At 50.6% G+C, this 20,729-nt stretch overlaps 1 protein-coding gene across 4 annotated transcripts; it reads left to right on the plus strand.

Annotated features, from left to right (window-relative positions):
* The first annotated feature begins 9,202 nt into the window (after window positions 1–9,202).
* On the plus strand, window positions 9,203–20,363 carry Spata2 (spermatogenesis associated 2). Of its 4 annotated transcripts, XM_048441138.3 has the most exons (5): window positions 9,203–9,322; window positions 13,441–13,506; window positions 14,214–14,410; window positions 16,179–16,613; window positions 17,217–20,363. In XM_048441138.3, exons 4-5 carry the CDS (start codon window positions 16,296–16,298, stop codon window positions 18,429–18,431), a joined length of 1,533 nt encoding a protein of 510 aa, XP_048297095.3. In that variant the 5' UTR covers window positions 9,203–9,322; window positions 13,441–13,506; window positions 14,214–14,410; window positions 16,179–16,295; the 3' UTR covers window positions 18,432–20,363. The 4 variants fall into 4 exon arrangements, with proteins under 4 accessions (XP_048297095.3, XP_048297096.3, XP_048297094.3 ...); XM_048441139.3 differs by lacking the exon at window positions 14,214–14,410; XM_048441137.3 differs by lacking the exons at window positions 13,441–13,506; window positions 14,214–14,410 and having other exon boundaries at window positions 9,206–9,322.
* Window positions 20,364–20,729: the final 366 nt, after the last annotated feature.

Below are 20,729 nucleotides of genomic sequence, written 5' to 3' on the forward strand. Positions count from 1 at the left end.
AGCGAGAGAAAGAGCCGCCAGGAGTGGGGGGGGCCCGTCGGCATCTGCGCACGCGCGAGGGGCGGGACCGGGGAGGTGGGCGGGGTTGAAAGCCACAGGCGTGCAGGTGTGCTGATGGCGGCCCGGTGAAGGTAGGTTCTCCTCAGAAGGCGACCCAGTCACGCCGTGCCCACAGGAATTCGCACCATGAATGTGTATTGTTACCCTTGACCTTAGCCAACTCACCAACTTTCTCAGGCGAACTTTGAACATTCCAACCTCCTGCCTCAACCTACCAAGTAGTTGGAGATACAGACGGCACCACCAGGTGTAGCCAGATGATTTTTATCAGATTTCTTAAGATTTTTCCTGACTGAAAACGAGGAGGCAGGATTTCCTCTTAGGGGGTACATGGGTATGTCACATACTCACCTGGCCTATAGCTGGACACCACTTCCCTTCAGACTTTCCAGGTCTCCTTTCTCTATGGTTTGTACAGGAGAATAAAGTAAGACAGAGGCTTGGACTGGAAGGAAGTATAACAGGAAGACCCTGGACTGTGCACAACCAGCCCGTAACTTCCAGGTGCCAAGAGTTCTGGCAGGGGGCTGGAGAGATGGCTCAGAGGTTAAGAGCACTGGCTGCCCTTCCAGAGGTCCTGAGTTCAATTCCCAGCAACCATACGGTAGTTCACAACAATCTATAATGAGATCTGGTGCCCTCTTCTGGCGTGCGGGCATACATGGAGGCAGAACACAGTATACATAATAAATAAATATTTTTAAAAAAGAGTTCTGACAGGTGTTGGGTACTAGCAGTGATTAATTTCCAATATCAACAACTGTGTCTAGGGTATAGGATAAGTAGGTATAGTTCTTGCATGCACCCTGGGCCCTGTGTTCCATCCCTGAATATGCAAGGTGTGATAGCTCACACTCATAATTCCCAGCACTTGTGAGGTGAAGGCAGGAGGACCAGAAAGTGAAGGCCATTCTGGACTTGACAGTAAGCCTGAGACCGGCCTAGGATATACGATAGTACTCACCCATAAATCTCAAAACTTTCTGGGAGGCTGAGGCAGGAGGAGCTTTAGGATTTAGGCAGCCTGGATTCCTTAGAGGTACCCTGTCTCAAAAGCCAAATCAATAAAAAAGGTTCTAGAAAGTTGTGCCTCACTGTGAGGCTATGGTTTACCATGCATGAGGCCCTGGGTGTGACAGGATGTGTGTAGTTCAGCATGCGTGAGGCCCTGGGATGTGTGTAGCTTAGCATGCATGAGGCCCTGAGATGTATGTAGTTCAGCATGCATGAGGCCCTGGATGTGATAGGATGTGTGTAGTTCAGCATGCATGAGGCCCTGGGATGTATGTAGTTCAGCATGCATGAGGTCCTGGGCTTGAGCCCCAGCTTTGGGGGAAGAAAAGGTACCTGGCTCATGAAGAATGCTTACTCTCTACCTGACATCACGAACTAGATCTCTAGTCTTGGGGATACAGTTAATCCCACTTTACTGACCGGGAAATGGAGGCCCAGAGTGGCTACATAGCTTGTCCAGGGTCACACAGATGAAAAGTGCCAGAGTGGAGCTCTGAATTTAGGCCTTTGGGCCCAGAGCTTACTGTGCTTGTGCCAGCCTGATTGCCGTCCTTTTTAAAAAAGGTTTTTTTCATATATGTGTATTTATGCACCTGTATGTGCAGGTGCCACCAGAGACAAAAAGAGGTGTTCTATCATCTGGAGCTGGAGTTCCTGGCTGTTTTGAGTCGTCCCCCCCACCCCAGCCCACCGTGAGGGTAGTACAGGGATCTGAATTCTGGTTCAGCTCCTGACTGCTGATTCATCCCTCCAGCCCCTTCCTTCCCCTTTCTTCCTACCAAGGGATGATACTGATATGTAACAAGAACACCATGTGTGGCTTCCTGCTCCCTTCAAAGGGCAAAGATGCTTACGCTCTGCAGACAGCTCTTTGAAGCCTGGCGCTGAAGAGCTGCACTGTACACAGTAGAAGATTTGACCTCTGGGCACTGTTTTCAGAGCAATTAGGCAGCACCCAGTTGAGATCAAGATCCAACCTTGTGTGTGAGCTTTGTCTCCTTGGAGGTGGGTTGGGAAGGGCGGGTCCCAGTAATAACACCTCTTAGCCACTAGTTACCTTTGGACTTGGGGGTGGCATGAAGGCTTTGAAGCCTTGGCAGTTAGGGTTATATTTAGGGAGAAAAGGGGAAGAAAGTGTTGTGAAAGAACCAGAGAACATACATGTCTGCTTTGGGGTGATGGCCTCCCCCAAGTCAATTCAGGAACTAGATGGCTTCCTCAGCCTCCAGCAAAGTCAGCTTGTGCCAAGACAGTATGCCTCACAGGGTAACACCTATTGCGGACTCATTCCCTGGCAGGCTCAGATGAGGTTCTTTCCTCCTGGTATCTTATCCAGTGGGCAAGATAACCTCCCGAGGGCTGGAGAAGTGGCTCAGTTGGTGGAGCACTTGCCCCGCTTAAGTGACCCAGCACGACCAAGGTGGGGCACTCCTCTAATCCCAGTTGTCCAGAGGGAAAGGTTGGGTTAGGAGTTCAATGTCAGCCTTGTCGGCTGTGCAGTTCTAAGCCAGCCTGGGCTGTGTGTGACACCTGTCTCCAAAAAATGAAGACAAAGCAAACCAAATCAAGATAACCTTGAGGAAGGGACTGTGAACACAGGTTAAGAAATCCAGGTTGACGCATATACTCACATGAAGCACAACTAATAAAATCTCAAGAGACAGAAATCAGGGTTCATCCTGAAGGTCAGAAAAGCAAAACAGTCAAGCCACTGGCTTTTACCTCAACCTCAGTCCAAAATGGCGATCCTGCCTCCAGAAATCTCAGAATGAGACTGAGCCTGAGAGCTGTCTCCTCCTGTTTTATAATCCTCTCTAGTTCTGGGATTAAGGGCATGCACCACTACCACCTGGTTACTATGGCAAGCTAGTGTGGCTACTGGGATTAAAGGTATGTGTTGTTGCTGTTTGGTCCGAAAGGCTGGCCAGTGTGGCTGTGCTACTTTTCTGATCCTCAGGCAAGCTTTATTTATTAAAATACAAATGAAAGGCCACCGCACTCACAGTCATGAGACAACCTACAAGCAGGCAATCAGAAGTGGGCTCAACAGTCTGAGCAGAGAGCTCAGCATCTACTGCTCTTTCAGAGGACCTGAGTTGGGTTCTTAGCACCCACATCAGGCAGCTCACAACCAACTGCAACTCCAGACCCAAGGAACCGGACCCCTTCTCTGTCCTTTGTGGGCACCAGGCACAAATGCAGAACACAGAATACATGCAGGCAAAACACCTATACATATAAATTAAAATAAATCTTTTTAAAAATTAGGGGCTGGAGAGATGACTTAGAAGAGAACTTATTGCTCTTGCAAAGGCTCCAAGTTCAATTCCCAACCCCACATGTTGGCTTACAACTATCCATAACTCCAGTTCCAAGGGGTCCAATGCTCCCTTCTGACTTCCAGGGGCACCAAGCACATACATGGTACACATACACACATGCAAACACGAAATGAATAAATTAAAATTCTTTTAAAAAAATCTTCAAAAACAACAGCAACAAAAGGCTTATCATCCAGAGGGAGGGTCCTTGAAAGATGATCCAGAGATGTTTCATTCAATCAAAAGGAACAGTCAGCTTTCAGGACCCACATCTACAATGTACGCAGGCTGAGGCAGTAGAATTGCCTTGAGTTCAGGCATGGCATGGTGCTACATAGTGAGTATTCAGCCTGGGTTACAGTGCAAAACTCTGAAGGAGCCGGGCACTGGCACATGCCTTGCCTTTAATCCTAGCACTCGGGAGGCAGAGGCAGGTAAATCTCTGAAAGTTCAAGGCCAGCCTGGTCTACAGAGCTAGTTCCGGAGAGTTAGGGCTGTTACACAGAGAAACCCTGTCTTAAAAACTAAAACCAACCAACCAAACAAACAAACAAAAAAACAAACCAACAAACAGAAAACTTCTGAAGGAAAAAAAAAAAAGACTGTAAGGAGAGGCGGGTGCAGTGCTGTGGCTCTCAGCTCTTTTGTAGGGATGGGAATAAAGACAGATGGAAGGTTGGCAAGGTGGGTTAGGTGCTTGATGACCTCAGTTGGAATCCAGGGCCATGGTGGCAGGTGAGAACTGACTCCTTCAAGGTGTCCTCTGCCCTCCACATGTGCTGTGGTATGCAGCGACACCCCCCTCCACCCAGCACCAGCAAACACAATAACTAAATGTAAAAACAAAAAGGTCAAGCTGGAAGGTGGTTGCACACACTTGTAACCCCTGCACCTAGGAAGTGGTGACAGAGTCCTAGGCTAGCCTAGGCGACATAGCATGTTTCAGGGGAGCGAGAGCTGCTACCAACCAACCCCCAGTAATGATAAATGTTGCTGAGTGCTTAGTCGAGTGCTTGTGTGGACCACCTGTTGTCAGCTGCATCCAGTGGGTGCTGCGAACATCCGGTAGCTGAGAGCCAGGAGGCTGAGGCAGAGGCTTCAGGCTCTCTAGTGCTCAGACACTATGAGCTAGCACTCTGGAAGATGCCATCCCTACTATGCCCAGTACAGTACGTTCCAGGCTCTAGTACTTTAGTACCTTGTTCTGTGGTTGCCAGCAGCTGGGGTCTCATCTCCTGGTTCTTTCTTGCCTGACTGCTTTCTTCCCTCCAGCTTAAAGGCCAGACCTGTGTATAAGCTCAAAACCCAATGAAAAAACTATGGGACGTATTACCCGAGTCCTGGGGTTGAACTGAAGCCTTGTGCTGTGAGGCAAGTGCTCTGCAACAACATGAAACATGCTGGTCACCCTTTCAAAGGACTCGGGTTCAACTTCCAGCACTCGCACGGAAGTTCACAACTGTCTGTAACTAGTTCTAGATGATCTGATCGCCCTGACCTCTGGCTTCCGTGGGCACCAGGCATGCACATGGTGCACAGATAAACATGCAGGCAAAATACCCATGCACATAAATAACTTAAATTGTCTTTGCCTGTTTTTTGAGACAGGGTTTCACTGTGTATCCCTGGCTGTTCTGGTACCTCTTCTGTAGACCAGCTGGCCTCAAAGTCACAGAGATCCACCTGCCTCTGCCTCCTGAGTGCTGGGATTAAAGGTGAGTACCACACTACCTGTCAGATTCTTTATGTGCAGCTGGGCGTCAGATCCCCCAGAGCTGGAGTTCTAGGCAATTGTGGGCTTTATAATGTGGGTGCTGAGAACTGTACTTTGGTCCTCTGGAAGAACAGCAAGGGTTCTTAACTGTTGAGCGCCTCCTCTACCCCCAACCAGACCACTTTTCACTGCTTAGGTCTCAGGTTGGTATGGAACTCACATTCATTCTCCTGCCTTGGCCTCAGTGCTGGGACTGGAACGATGCGGAAAACAGGCATCTGGCCTATATTCCTATCTCTGGTTGGCCTTGGATATTTACATGAACCTAAACTCAGTAATGCTGGCCTGTGCTTGTTTTGTTTTTGCTGTGCAGTGTCTTTTCCTTGCACTCTGTTTTGAGGCATCGTAGAGGTCCATCATCCTCTGCAGGTGCCAGTTGGTTAGGCAGACACACCACTCACCTGCTGCTGTGCAGAACCCACTCCTTTGTCTGCCACTGAATCACACAGCTTCCTGCACTTGGGTTTCTCTCTCAGAGACCAAGAAAGCCCACTCCTGGGTCACAGGGTAGCTCCTCTTTTGGTTTTCATTCTGTGTGCTTCTGTATTGTTGGACTCCTGCTACCTTTTGTGATTTACAGAAAAAAATCATAAAAAATAGAAAGAGGTAGGTAGAGTGTTGGCTCCTAAAAAGTGAGGGTGCCTGACGGTTGTCACATGATCATTATGTAACCTGCTAATCATTATGTAATGAAGTCTGGCTACTAAACACAGAAGTCCCAAGTCTTCATTTGTGTCAAGGATGAGAAATGTGTCTCTCTTGAGACCTTGGGTCTTTTCTAACAGGAAATGCCACATGTTTCCATCACCAGGGCTTCCCTCTTGGCTGTCACAGAACCACAGAGGTGGAAGGGACTTTCTTGAAGCCTCATGTGAAAATGCAAGCTTGTCACACTTGCTGAGAGGGCTTTTATTTCCTTTCCTTGTTTGGGGAATTGAGACAGTCTCATGTAGCTCAGGCTGGCCTCAACCTACTATTAGGCAAGGACGGCCTTGAGCTCCTGATTCTCCTGCCTCTATCTCCTGAGTTCTGAGAGACTACAGGCATGCACCACCACTCCTGGCTTGAAAAGATTTATTTTTTAATTATATGTATGTGTCTGCAGGTGCTCTCAGAGGTAAAGCCAGAAGAAAGTGTTGGACCCCCCCGGAGTTGGAGTTATGGTTGTGAGGAGCCTGATGTGGGAGCTACAAACAGAACTTGGATCATCTGAAAAAGCAGTGCACACTTCTAACCTAAACTTACATGTGGAGTTACATCAAGCTTTCTGACAAACCCTACTGGCTTTATTTTCTTGATGTCACCCTGGTTCTAAGAGTGACTCTACAACTGAGGAACACCAGTTGGATGGCTCCTGATCAGACATGCACAGAGCTACTGGGGAATACAGGTGAAAAGGGATGTGGGTCCTGGTGCAGACAGCAGGCTGAATACATATGTGGCTTGTAGGGCTGTTCTGAAAGAGTGTTGTGGGAAGCCAGAAGAGAAATGCTCTGGGGGGGGGGAGTGGGAGGGTGTTGGGAAGAGGGGCGTAAATGGAAACTTTTATAATTTAATAAAATTACTTTCAAAAAAAAAAAGAGAGAAATGCTCTGGATCTTTAAGCTGGAGAAATCAGAAGACACCAGGAAGAAAGCAAGACAGGGAAGGGCATTCATTATCCATTACCAGGCAGCAGGGTGTGGAGAGGCCAGAAGGGTGAAAAAACAAGGTATAGGGGCACACACCTTTAATCTCAGCACTCAAGAAGCAGAGGCAGGTGGATCTGTGAGTTAGAGGCCAGCCTGGTCTACATAGTGCGTTCAAGGACAGTCAAGGTTACACATCAAGACTGTCTTGAGAAAAAAAAAATTCCAGCCAATCAAAAATGATGCTCTATGCCTAATAAATGTATCTGGCACTTGGCAAACTCTAGGGATTCTGCAGCAAATCATCTCTCTTGTAGTAAATATATATATATATACATATATAGTAAATATATATACACATATATGTATATATATATTTTAAATACCAAGGGTGACTCTTTTTATTTATTTATTATGTATACAATATTCTGTCTGCATGTATGCCTGCAGGCCATAAGAGGGCACCAGACCTCATTACAGATGGTTGTGAGCCACCATGTGGTTGCTGGGAATTGAATTCAGGACCTTGGGAAGAGCAGGCAATGCTCTTAACCACTGAGCCATCCCTCCAGCCATATATATATATATATTGAGACAGGGTTTCTCTGTGGCTTTAGAGCCTGTCCTGGAACTAGCTCTTGTAGACCAGGGTGGTCTTGAACTCACAGAGATCCGCCTGCCTCTGCCTCCCGAGTGCTGGGATTAAAGGTATGCGCCACCACTGCCCGGCTTAAAAAAAAATATTTCATGTGTATGATCATTTTTTCTTTTTGCCTGAATGTATGAATGTGCACCACATGTGTGCAATGCCCTCTTGGAGGCCAGAAGAAGGCGTCTAATTTCCTGTGACTGGCATGTGGTTCTGGGGAACTGAACCCAGGTCCTTGAGCAGCATCCCTTAAAGGCTGAACAGTTTCTCCAGCACAGCCCCCAGAAGTTATCTCTCAGGGAGCTCCCGGTCAATGTGACAAATAGGAGTTAAAGAAACCTATGAAAAGTCAGGTGGCAAGCTGTTAGGACATAAGCCAGTGTAGACAGCAGGTCTCAAAGGGAAATGGGTGAGTTGATTGCTTTTGCCCCTCTGGTTTTCATGGTTGCATAACAGAGGGAAGAAACCAGCTTCAATCAGGAGACAGAGGCAGGCTGAGCTCCACAAGGTAGCCAGTGTCCTTAGGAAAGCTTTCCACAGGTTACAAGTGAGTTCCAGGCCAGAATACATCGTAAGCTCTAGACTAGCCAGGGTTACCTGTCTCAAACAACTCCTTTAGGTCCTTAGTTTGTGCTCTATGTAGTAATTCATTCTGACTACAGCTCACTAGGCAGCTGCTATTGTTATTATTATTGCTTTTAAAAGATATTATGATGAGGCTCAGAGAGGTTAAGTGGCTTGTTCAAGGCCATGCTTCTACCAGTAATCAGTTAAGTCAACACTGGGAGTCTTCCCCACAATCTTTTTTCATTGAGAACTGAACCCAGGGAGTACACACAGGCTAGGCAAGGGTTCTAGGCCTGCGCTATAGCCCTGGCCTTTTATTATTATTATTATTTTAGACAGGAGCTCGCTAAACTATTCACGTTAGCCTTAAACTCACACTCCTTCTGACTCAGCCTTCGGAATAGTTGGGATTAGTGAGGTTCAATCTATGAATTAATGGGAATAATAGATTATTATCTCTTGAGACATAGTTTCGCTATGTAGAGACTTATTTTTATTTTACGTTATGTGTTGCCTGCATCTATGTATGTGCGCCACGTGCGTGACTGGTACCCGTGGAGGTCAGAGAGGGCATCAGATCCCCTAGAACTGTTATCGATGGTTGTGAGCCTCCACGTGGGTTCCGGGAATCGAACCTGGGTCCTCTGAAAGTAACAAGTGTTCCTAAACGCGGAGCCTTCTCCTGAGCCCCCTATTCCCCCGATCTGTATCCTTATCGTCGGTCGCCAGTACTGAACACCCAAGGTCCTCTCTCCAGTCTCACGTGACCTCCGCCTACGCTTTCTCTTTCCCAGGCGGTTTTGTTTTTGAAACGCGATCGTGGGTCTCGACGTCAGTCCGGGCTCTCAAGCACAGTCCTGACCAGGGGAAAGCCGGCCAGGTGGAAAAACCAATCTCCCCGCTCTGGTACCCGTTTCCATGACAACCCGGTTAACCAGCGTCTGCGGGCGAAGCGCTGCGCGTCACTTCCAGCTCATTTGCTTCCGGATTCCGCTTGTGCCTCCTCGACAGTCCCGAAGGGGCGAAGTCGGGTTCCGCGGAGAAGTGCTCCCCACCCCGTCTCCCGCCGCCTATTCTCCGCTCTCCGTTCCTCGCGTTCATCTGCGGGCCACAGGTTCCCGCCGATCCTTCCTAGGCTCAGCGCGCAGTCGCGACCCAGCCTCTCGCAGAGCCCGCCCCGTGGCGTCACTTCCGGGCTGAGTGCTTCCGGGCCGCCGCTGGCTCGGGTCCTGGTCTCGGTCCCCGGAGCCGGCGGGAGCGGCGGGGCCGTACGGGGGCCGTGCTCCGGCGGCGTTCGCTTCCCTGGCGGGTGAGTGCGGGGCAGGCGGGAGGACAGGTCCCTGTGGGCGTTGTCGCTGACCAGGCCCTCGGCTCCGGCCCCGCGGCCGCAGCTGCTATTTGCGGCCGTCTCCAGCACTGGTTCCCGGAACGCGCCCCCAGCAGCCCCGGGGGTAGGCACCGCGCGCGGCCCGCAGCTGGGAGGGGAGGCGGACCTGGCTTTGGGCTCACGGAGTAGTGACCTTGCCTGAGTCGCTCCGCCTCGGGAGTCTCAGTCTCCGGGTCTGTGAGGAGGGACGCGGCGGCCTTCCGGGGCTGCGGTGGGCGTGGAATGAGAGGACGCAGGCGTTGCACGGTGCCGGGGTACAGCAAGTGTCCAGTGACAGGTCCCGGTACTTCATTGGCAGAGGGAAGGGCGTTAGCGAGAGCTTGCCCAGCGTGTGCGGTCCTCTGGTTTCTGCCTCCAGTTCCCAGCACCACCGACAAAAGACCGTACGCGCCTGCCTCTGAGCTTGGGGCGTTTTCCGCGCCGCTATGGCGGTCAGAAGCAGGCGACTCACCCAGTAGGGAGAAGCCGCCGCAGGTTTGCGTCCTCTACAGAGAAGGGACGTAGCTCCCTTCAGAACCCCCAGGAGAAGCAGCCGTGGGGAGAGAAGCCATGTTCCAGTACAGCCCAAGTTGTTTTCAGAGCTTTGGAAGGCCGGGTGACAGTATTTCTGGAGGCTAGAAGGGATGGGGAGTTCCTGTAGTGTTCTACAGTCAGCAGGAGATGCCGCCGATGGGTCTGGGAACCTCTGGCTTAGAATGAGTGCATAGAGGTTGGGTAGAGAGAAGAGAGGTGGAGCCGTATCACTCTGATCTTATTTGGAGACTGAAGCTGAACCAGGGGTGTGTAAACATGTAGATTGGAGAACTGGGACCCAAATGGCATCTGCCAGTGTAGGGAGGGAGTGCCTTTCAGTGCTGCCATGGGACACATTCTGCTCAAAAGGGCCAGCAGAGGTAAAGCCGAACCGATGTTCTACTTCCCAGATTATTTGGGTTTCATTCCGGCGAACTTTAAACGCGTTTGGCCTTCCCCGTTGGATGTTTAAAGAATAATTGTTGGTTAAGGCCCCTCCCTCTCTGTGCACTGCTCTACAAAGGGGCCCAGATTGTGGGCGCAGGAGGTGCCACCCAGAGCCGATGACACTAGGCATCCATCCTTCTGCTTCTGTGTTCTGGATATTCTCAGAGCTGTATTTTCCCCCTACCAGCTTAGTATGGCTTGGCATTCCAGTCTTTGGGTTGCTTGGAGAAATTAACAGCTTCTGTCGCTGGGCTGTCTTGCTCTCCCATAACCAGGCTGTGTTTTGCAGAGAACGTGTTTTTTTGTTGTGCTTTCCAGAGTGTTGGGAATAAATTGCTGGCTCTGTGCTCAGAAAACACACCAGTTAGGGCCAGCCACAAGACAGCCTGTATTCTTAGGGAATGTATTCAGCAGGGATGATGTAACTGCCTCACTGCTGGCTGGTCTCTGGCCAACCTCTCTCCTGGGCCCTTGAGCTTACATCATAAAGAGGCTGGTGGCTCTCCCAGCCCATTCGGTGTGGGAAGATGGCAGTTTTGCTACTGTCAGATTTGGATTCCTGGCTGCAGGGCATTTTGACTGAGCCCTTCAGGGAGCCCACTCTAGAAGATGCAACAAGATGGCTTTTGCCTAGAGTTAGATTCAAATTCAGGTCTCATATTCATGTCTTCTTGGCTCTCTGACTTAGGACAAGTGAGTTGCCTCTCTGTGGTCAGTTTCATCTTGAATGTTGGGGCTGTCCTGTGATCTTTCTGATTTTTGAACAGCTGGCACAGGGACCTGCATATCCTGGTACCAATTACAGCCAGAAATGAGTGAGCTGAATGGAAGTGAGCCAGTCCTCGGGACCTGTTGGCCCTTTTGGCCCTGCTGGAGATGTTGAGGGCATCTCGGTTTCCTCAGCTGATGTCAGGATGAAATGGGAGATGTGAATAAAGTGGGGAGCCTGTCTGTCACTTGGGACTTAGTAGGTCCCCTAGTCACTGTTCCATTCTCTTACCCTGCCGTGTATGGCCATCCGGTCTTCACACCTGTGCATATATCTATAGAGGAAGCCAGAGGTTGCATGACTTTCTCTTATCTCTGCATTTTAAGAATTTTTTCCCCAGCATTTACGGCTGTTCCTCCAGGTACCAATAAAAAAAAAAGAATTTTTTTTCTACTTATTTTTATTTATATGGTTGGGTGTTTTGCCTTCATGCATATCTAGGGACCATGTGTGTGCCTTAGAGGCCCAAAGGGGATGTCAGATCCCCTGGGGTTGGTGTTATAGACTGTGGTAAGCCCCCATGTAGGTCCTTAGCCAGGGCTCTTAACCACTGAGCCATCTCTCCAGCCCCTTCCCCCACTAAAAAAAGTTTGTTTGTTTTAATGTGTGTGGGTATTTTGTTTGAATGTATGTCAGTCCACATTCTGGGCATGCCAGATGCCCACTGAGGTCAGAAGTGTCAGATCCCCTGGAACTGGAGTTATAGACAGTCGTTAGCTGTCATATGGGTGCCGGGAATCAAACACAGGTGCCTGCAAGAACAGGTGTTTTTAACCACTGAGCCCTCTTTCTAGCTGCTGCTGCCACCTTTTTTTTTTTTTTTTTTTTTTTTTTGAGATAGGGTATTGCCCTGGAACTCTCTCTGTAGACCAGGCTGGCAAACTCAGAGATCCACCTGCCTCTTCCTCCTGGCATTGGGATCAAAGGTATGTGCCACCATGCCCAGCTTTTAATTTAAGAGAGAGGGTCTCTCACTGAGTGTGCAGCTCCTGTTCTTTATTAGGTTTTTGAGACAGGGTTTCTCTGTAGTTTTGGAGCTTGTCCTGGAACTAGCTCCTGCAGACTAGGCCGGCCTTGAACTAAAAGAGATCTGCCTGCCTTTGCCTCCCGAGTGCTGGGATTAAAGGCGTGCGCAACCACCGCTCCCATTCTTGCTAGGCTGGCTGTTCATCAAGCTCTCAGACTCCTGTCTTTACTCCCCAGTGCTGGTGCTACAGTGTGCACAGTGCCCTGCTGAGTACTGAACTCAGTCCCTCTCGCTTGCATGGAAAGCACTGCTGAGCCATCTCCCTGTTCCTCTGTCCTTTTTTGTGCAGGGTCTTACTCTGTACCCTAGGCTGGCTTTGGACTCTAAAGAGATCTTCCTGTTCAAACTCCTGAGTGCTGGGATTGCAGGCATTCGTTTTCTTTGCCTTTCCCCTCCCCTACTAGGCCTATTTGAGATTTTCTTGAGAGTAGTTCATACTGTGCTTATGTGCGTAGTAATCCTCCTGCCTCAGCCTCTCTAGGGCTGGGTTTCTAGGTGTGTGCTACTGCTACGCTCAGCTTCAGGATTCTTCCTACATGTGTTTTTCACCCTTATTTTAGGACTGTGAGCACCCACTGAAGTTGTGGGTCTCCTTTTCTTGTTTGTTGTTTGCCAGCAAAAAAACAAGAGTGTGGCGTGAGGAGCCATTGCCAAACAGCACATCTGAACTGATCAGGGCTGGAGGGTGGCTCACTTTGAAAATATCACCTGTTTGGAGTTCAATTCTGTCTGCGTGTAGGACTGCAGGCCAGAAGAGGGCACCAGACCTCATTACAGATGGTTGTGAGCCATCATGTGGTTGCTGGGAATTGAACTCAGGACCTTTGGAAGAGCAGGCAATGCTCTTAACAGCTAAGCCATCTCTCCAGCCCCTCAAGGCTGACTTCATTGGAGAGAAGAAAATAGCAATGTTTGGGGAGATGCATGGTAGCCACCACACTGCTGCCCTCCTCCTCAAAAAGACTTTCTATGGAGCCCTGGCTGACCTGGAACTCACAGAGATCCACCTGCCTGCTTCCTGAGTGCTGGGATTAAAGGTGTGTGTGGCCCATGCCTGTCTTATGTGTATGGGTGATTTGCCTGTATATAGGCCTGTACATCGTGTGCATGCAGGGCTCTCAAAGGTCAGAAGAGGCCATCAGATCCCCTGGGGCTGAAGTTACAGGCAGTGTTGCCATGTGGGTGCTGGGAATCAAAGCTGGGTCCTTTGCAAGAGCTGCCAGAGCGCTTAACTGCTGAACCATGGCTCCAGCCTTCAGCCCTCTCATTAATATTTTATCTCAGGATCTGGAAGGCTGAGGCAGGAGGATCAGAAGTTCAAGGTCATCTCAGCAGTGTAGCAAATTTGAGGTAAGCTTGCTTTACTTGAGACATGTAAGCTGCATGAGACCCTGTCTAGTGCTTATGATAGGATTCAGGGTCTCATGCATGTAGGCAGGTGCTCCACCACTGAGTCACCCCATCCACTTGATATTCTTTTTGGTTTTCAAACTTAACAAAAACCAGTTCAGCTTCCTAAGCAGGAGGGAGCTTCTCATAGCTAAACCCCATATTTATTATCTAGAGCAGCTGCAAATGTTCTCCTTGGTTGGCAGTGAGTTAATATTGAGAGGATGTGCATGCTCGGGTGGCTGCTGAGCTGTTCTAGGTAGAACTGGTCCACACTGTCTTCCTCACCGATGGCGTCTATAATTGTCCCCCACCCATAACCAGGCCAGGCAGAAGGTAGGTGTTTTGTAAAACATTGGTGTGAGTTGGACTTCATGGTTGTCCGGGGCACAGGCTCACCCTGAGCTTCAGGCTGCATGGCATGCCATATTTGCAATTTATCTTCCAGCTGCTCTCATGACCCTGCTGAGAGGTGAAGGTCACTGTGTGTGTGCATGAATTCCTTACATCATGCATTGCTCCATGTATTAGGTGCATACTTTGAACTGCATCAGCCCTAAGTACTGTGGTGACCTCTGACTTGGTGGGAGTTACTGGTTATGAGGGAGGAACTGAGAGGAAGCTAGTAAAAGAATAAGGCTGGTAATTTCACATTGTGGCTCTCATAGGGTTACATGGCATTGAGGTGGGATTTACTCGGTGTGACGCAGCAGCAGCAGCTCTGTGTTGGAGCTGAGGCCTGCTTGATGCAGTGAGCCAGTCACCCAAGAGTCAGAAAGAACAGAAAACCCATGCATGTGCAAACGCCCTGCTGTAGAGCCATCCTGACAGCTGAGCAAGGGACTGTATGGCTGTTGCTGCGAGGGTGAGTAGGACCACAGAGGGCCTCTGGCCTTGGTGTGGAGTTAGCATTCACCTCTGGAGCCCTGTGTTTGCCTTTTGGGTACTCAGTACATTTGTTTCTAAAGTGCTGGGTGCCCTCAAGGACAGTGGGTAGAAGAAGGGGGTCTTTCAGGTCCTTAAGTGTCTGTTGTTAGTTTGTTCCAACCTCACTCTGTAACCAAGGCTATCATACCTTACCTCCAGAGTGTGCCTCCACATCCATTGTGTGCCTCCAGTTTTGCTGTGTGTTCCGCCTCTTACCCTACTGTTAATGCTGCCAGACATCTCTCCAAATCAGAACTCCTGAGCTGTGGCTTACTGAGGCCAGGGTGGTTCTGTGGACCCTGTGATTGTTGTCAGAGCACAGATCTGATCTGCTAGAGGACCCCAGAGGCCAGTCTGCCTACCTACCTACCCCCCCCCCCCGCCTGCCCTTTTTTCCTCCCACAATCTCAGTGATGCGGATGAACTCTTGCCCCACCTGGGCAGGTGAGGAGGCTTGCTTAGAGTAAGGTGGTCACCACCCATACTCTGGGGTTCTGGCCAGGAAAGTGTCAGGTGTGGTTCACATCCACTGTGCTGGAGCCTTCTTGAGAGAGCCTGGTGTCTTGTGAGTGGGCACCTCACCAGGGTGAAGAAGGTCCTGTCACCATCTCACTAAACAAGTATAAGTCCTTCGTTGGCTGCGTTTACAGAGCTATGTGTGCTGATCAGAGTTCATGAAAAAGGAGCCCAGGGGTTGAGGGATTGTCCAGTGACATGGACCAGGGCTCTAAACTCTGGCTTGGGAGCCCCTGCATTGCTGCCTCATTGGTCCTGGTGTACTCTTTTGAGCCATGTGTGGCAGTGTGGATGCTGCTCTGTTTACCCGAGGTTGCTTGTGAGCTGCCGAGGCTAATGGGCATTCTGGCCCCAGCAGTCTGTCTGGTCTCTGAGGTCCCTCTTCAGACCCTTGAGCTAAACTCCTCAGTGTCCATTCACAGAAACCCTGCTGTGTGTGCTGCTGGGAGTGGGACCCAGGGTCTCTCCACATAGATCACTACAGTCCCAGCCCCCACCACCAGGACAGGGGTTGGTGTGCCCGTGAGTAGTCAGCCTTCTCCAACCTTCCCCCATCTCCTCTTGCTGCCTGGTCTTTAGCAGCCTCCTTTCTGTTGGTGCCAAGCTACTTCCTGCTCCAGGAAAGCTGGGTGTGGTGGGCTAGGCCTGGACTCTGGAGCCTGCCTGGTCTCTGACCTTAGCTTTGCCTTGGGAGCATTGTGACCCTGGGTAGTTTTCTCAATAGCTGCTTGTCTTCAGGACCCACAGTAGCTCCCTGTGCTCCACTTGCTTAGGAGTAAGGGAGTTAAGTGCCTGGGACATGCTCTGCAGAGCCAGCTCAGCACCTCCCTCCTGCCACCTCCAGTGTCACACCCTGGCCTGGCAGGGTTTCAGGTTTAACTCTGCCTCGGGGTTTTCCCAAACTCCTCCTCTGAGACACCAAGGCCAAAACATGCACCCGCTCCCTGACCCTGCCTCCAAGGCATTAGTCACTCCTGTGAGCTGCTTGACTGCAGGACCTGGTGTGTTTTCTCTTCCTTGCACCACGTATGTGTTCCATATCTGTATCAGGTGGAAGAGCATATGGTGACCATCTGGGCTAAAGAGCCAGCATAGCCTAGGCCAGCTCTGGGCTTTGCTGTCCTCAGCATTCTGAAGCTGGGGTAGGGACCAGTCAGATGGATAATGGCTTCTTGTTCCTCCCTTTTCAGAGCATGCGCTGGTCCATGGGCACCATGCCAATTCTTCATGTGATGTATCAGCCTCCAGTTCCAGGGCCATGGGGGAGATGAGGTAGCCCTTGGGTTTGATTGGGGAAGCCCAGTTCAATGGATACGAAGTACAAGGATGATTTATTTCGGAAGTACGTGCAGTTCCATGAGAGCAAAGTGGACACCACCCCCAGCAAGCAGCAGTCTGGCAGCGATGAGTACCTGCGAGTGGCAGCTGCCACCCTGCTCAGCCTGCACAAGGTGGACCCCTTGCACCGATTTCGGCTGATCCGGTTTTATGAAGTGGTAGAGAGCTCCCTCCGCTCACTGAGCAGCTCCAGCCTGAGTGCTCTGCACTGCGCCTTCAGCATGCTAGAGACGGTGGCCATCAACCTCTTCCTGTTCCCCTGGAAGAAGGAATTCCGCAGCATCAAGGTGAGGTGGGGTGGCCGCCTCTGCCTGCTGTTCCCTCCTGAGTGCACATACCCTGTTCTCATCCCATGGGCTCCAAGCAGCTGGGAGCTGGTGTGGACCAAAGCTCCAGTTGGGGAAGGTGGGGGGTTGAGAGAAGATTCCATAGCAGGGGAATAGAGGGTGAGCAGAGACTTCCCTAGGCCAGGCTGGAACTGTAGCATGTTCATGTGTCTATTGTAGTGGGGGTTAAACCTGTAGTGCATGCTGTATCCCAAGCCATATCCCCAGGCTCTGTGTGTTCTTCAAACTTTGGCAAAGGCCTGAAAGGGACATTCTTTGGGTTTAGTATCCCACTCCCTATAGTCCCATCCCCTGTGCTTCCTCGTGGAGCAGAGCCTTCATGCCTGCACAGAGAGCTGATGACCTTTTTGGGCTCATAGGGGCCATGTGTTCCCTTGCTTGGTGGTGAACATTTAGCATGCTCTTGCCTCTGTGATCGGCAGGCAGAATCTTCCTGTCTCTCTCCCTGCTGGTCCTGCTCTGCACTTGGTTTGAACAGGCCTCTCTGTAGCATGCCTCTTTTTTGTTTTTGTTTTTGTTTTTTTTTGCCCACTTTCTCCCTAGACCTACACAGGCCCTTTTGTTTACTATGTCAAGTCCACTTTGCTGGAGGAGGACATCCGAGCCATTCTGAAGTTCATGGGCTACGAGCCTGAGTTGGGAACTGCATACAAACTCAGGGAGCTTGTGGAGTCCCTCCAGGTGAAGATGGTCTCCTTTGAGCTCTTCTTGGCCAAGGTCGAGTGTGAGCAGATGCTGGGGATCCACTCGCAGGTGAAGGACAAGGGCTACTCAGAGCTGGATGTGGTGACTGAACGCAAGAGCAGCACAGAGGATGCACACGGGTGCTCAGATGCTATGCGGCGACGGGCCGAGACCAGGGAACACCTGACTACGTCCATGGCTCGTGTGGCACTTCAGAAGTCAGCCAGCGAGCGGGCAGCCAAGGACTACTACAAGCCTCGAGTAACCAAACCCTCTAGGTCGGTGGATGCCTACGACAGCTACTGGGAGAGCAGGAAGCTCCCCTCAAAGGCCTCACTGAGTCTGCGAAAGGAACCCCTGGCCATGGATGTGGGGGATGACCTGAAGGATGAGATCATCCGCCCATCCCCCTCCTTGCTGACCATGTCCAGCTCCCCCCATGGTAGCCCTGATGACCTTCCATCCATCTCCCCCATCAATGGTGTTGGCCTGCTGCGCAGTACGTACTTTTCCACTCAGGATGACGTGGACCTGTATACAGACTCAGAACCCAGGGCCGCCTATCGGAGGCAGGATGCTCTGCGGCCGGATGTATGGCTGGTCAAAAACGATGCCCACCCCATCTACCACAAGCGTTCACCCCCCACCAAAGAGTCTGCCCTATCCAAGTGCCAAAACTGCGGCCTGTCCTGCAGCTCCTCCCTCTGCCAGCGCTGTGACAGTCTACTGGCCTCCAAGCCCAGCGCCTTTCCCAGCAAGGCATCTGCTCACGACAGCCTGGTCCATGGGGCACCTATGCGGGAGAAGTATGTGGGTCAGACTCAGGGCCTTGACCGGCTACCACCTGTTCACTCAAAGCCCAAGCCCTCCACCACAGCCACCTCCCGCTGTGGCTTTTGTAACCGTGTGGGTGCCACCAATACCTGCACCCAGTGTTCAAAAGTCTCCTGCGACGCCTGCCTTGGCGCCTACCACTACGATCCCTGCTGCAGAAAGAGTGAGCTGCACAAGTTCATGCCCAACAACCAGCTCAACTACAAATCCACTCAGTTCTCCCATCTCGTGTACAGATAGGCCCCACCCCCATCTTCCGCTACAAGGGCTACACCCGCTGACCTGGCTTGGTCCCGTCCAGAGGTAGCAGAGCAGCATCAGAAGCTGGAACCTGAGCTTGACCACGGAAGCAGCCAGGGTCACTGCTCCTCCACACTCTCAGTCTGAGGGACAGGGTGGCACTTCCATTCAGTCATTCCGCTGACCTCTCCACTCCCTGCTCAGCTGGTTTGGGTTTGGGTTTCGGTTCTGGTTCCTTTGAAAGAAGGTCTTTGTCTCTGGGACTCTTGCCACATCTACCCCTCCCACTGCAAAGCCAGCATGGACTGGGAAGGATCCTTTGGGTCACCTTCAAATGCCCACCAGGAGTGGCGAGCTAGAGGCCTGCTGGCTTGTGAAATGAGCCCTCCTGCCATACCGGGCCTCTCCGATGGCTCGCCTCTTTTCCTGCTCTCCTGATACAAGGATCCCTAGGCAGATGTCCCCGTCCCCTACCTCCCCCCAACTGGTATCAAAGGGGAGCAAGTCCAGTATTAGCTGAATGCCATCTTGCCAGCTCCACTCAATCAGCCCACAGTGTTGGCGAGCACTGCTCAGCAATTGGAAAGTGGACTCCACAGCAGGACTGATGTCCCTTCCTGTTTGCTGCCCCCCCCACTGTACTGTATATACAGAGTTTGAGGTTATTTTTAAGTGAGTATTCAACTTGCTGTGTATTTCAACATGGTGAAAGAAATTAATGATAATGGTATTTATAAAGGTGCCCTGGGTCCTTTAGTCTTCCAAGGGGGGTGGTCTCCACTTCTAGGGTGGAACCAAGAGCCTCGGGGTAGGGGACTGACAAAGCCCATGGTCCTTCTTGTATGGGTAGAGGGCGGCTGCCCTTCCCTACAGTTAATATTATACACCTACCTCCAGTGTGCACATGGGGTTAGCACGGTGCCGAGGGCTGCAATGACCCCAGTGACAAGGTGGAGACCTCAGCCCTCACATCTACAGCTCTGGTCTTGGTGCCTGCTGAGCATGATCTTGCACCCCAAACCTCAAGTTCATTTCAGAAGGTAATTCAGGTGGGGTTCCCTCCATCCCCATCTAAGCCTTCCTCACTGGTTTGCAGGGCTCTCAGCAGTAGCTCTCAGTCTTTTTGCACTAGGGTGGGCAGAGGTGGTATGTGCCCATCGGATAAATGCTTCTCCAGTACGCAGCTGAGTGTCCACGACTCCTTGTATAAATTACCCACCTCTCGATTTTCCTTTTTTGGGGAGCAGAGACAGGAGTAGGGCAGGAATTTGAAACTGTCACTTTCTTGTGAACTGGTAACACACTTTAGCCATAGGCAGCTGTGATGTCTGCTGTTTGGGACATATATGCTAGTGGGGTTTTCCCAAAGAAAGGTATTCAGCTCTAGAGCAGGCTTGACTCTGGCCAAACCCTGAGCCACTGTGAATTTGCTGGTGTTCTTCCAATTTACTGGAGTGATTTTAAGGTTTTCAAATCTTATATGGCTCTTTTTTTTTTTAATCTCTAGCTGATAGATTACATGTAGATAGGTGTATATACAGCTAAATTTGAGCAGTTTTATTACTGAGACTAGCCTGCCTAGGCAGCGGTCTTTGAAGTTCCCTCCATGCTTTGGAACTGGCGATGCCTGGCCCACTCCTGAGAGCTCTAGTTTTCCATTCCAGTTTGCTCCAGCATTGCAGGGACTCTAAGATGGAGGCCAGGTCGCCCAGGTTAGTCCAGTGTACTTTCTCCCAGGAAATATTGTGTACAGACTGGCATGGCCTCACCCTCCTAGGTGTGTCTCACCATAGGAGATTGCTGTGATCCGGAGAGTTGAGTATATGCTAATTTAAAATGCACATTATTTTGAGTTTGATTTCTACAGAGTTGAAATGTTCAGAGATTTAAAAAAAAAAAACTAAATAAAGTGTCTTCCATTGTTAAAGTGTTGATGGTGTTATAGCCCCCTTTTGTGGCTTCCCTCATTTGCAGCACATTGGCCTCTAAGCCATTGTCCATTCAAGTGATAGGACTCAGAAACTGGTCATCTGGGGGAGATGGGAACCAGGCTCGGGGGTCAAGGTGCCCATTTCCCCAAAGTGGGTTGTCCTCTGGGAGTAATAATTGTTGGTGGCTGCAGACATTATTAAGATTCCTCCCTCCAGATTTCTCTAATTAAAGGCATGCTCTACCACACCCGGTCAATGATTCCTTCTTTCTTTTTCTTTTTTTGGTTTTTTGAGACAGGGCTTCTCTGTAGCTTTGGAGCCTGTCCTAGAACTAACTCTGGTAGACCAGGCTGGCTTCAAACTCACT

The sequence above is a fragment of the Myodes glareolus genome, chromosome 10 (genome assembly GCF_982192425.1).
Source record: "Myodes glareolus chromosome 10, mMyoGla1.1, whole genome shotgun sequence".
NCBI classification, from domain to species: domain Eukaryota; kingdom Metazoa; phylum Chordata; class Mammalia; order Rodentia; family Cricetidae; genus Myodes; species Myodes glareolus.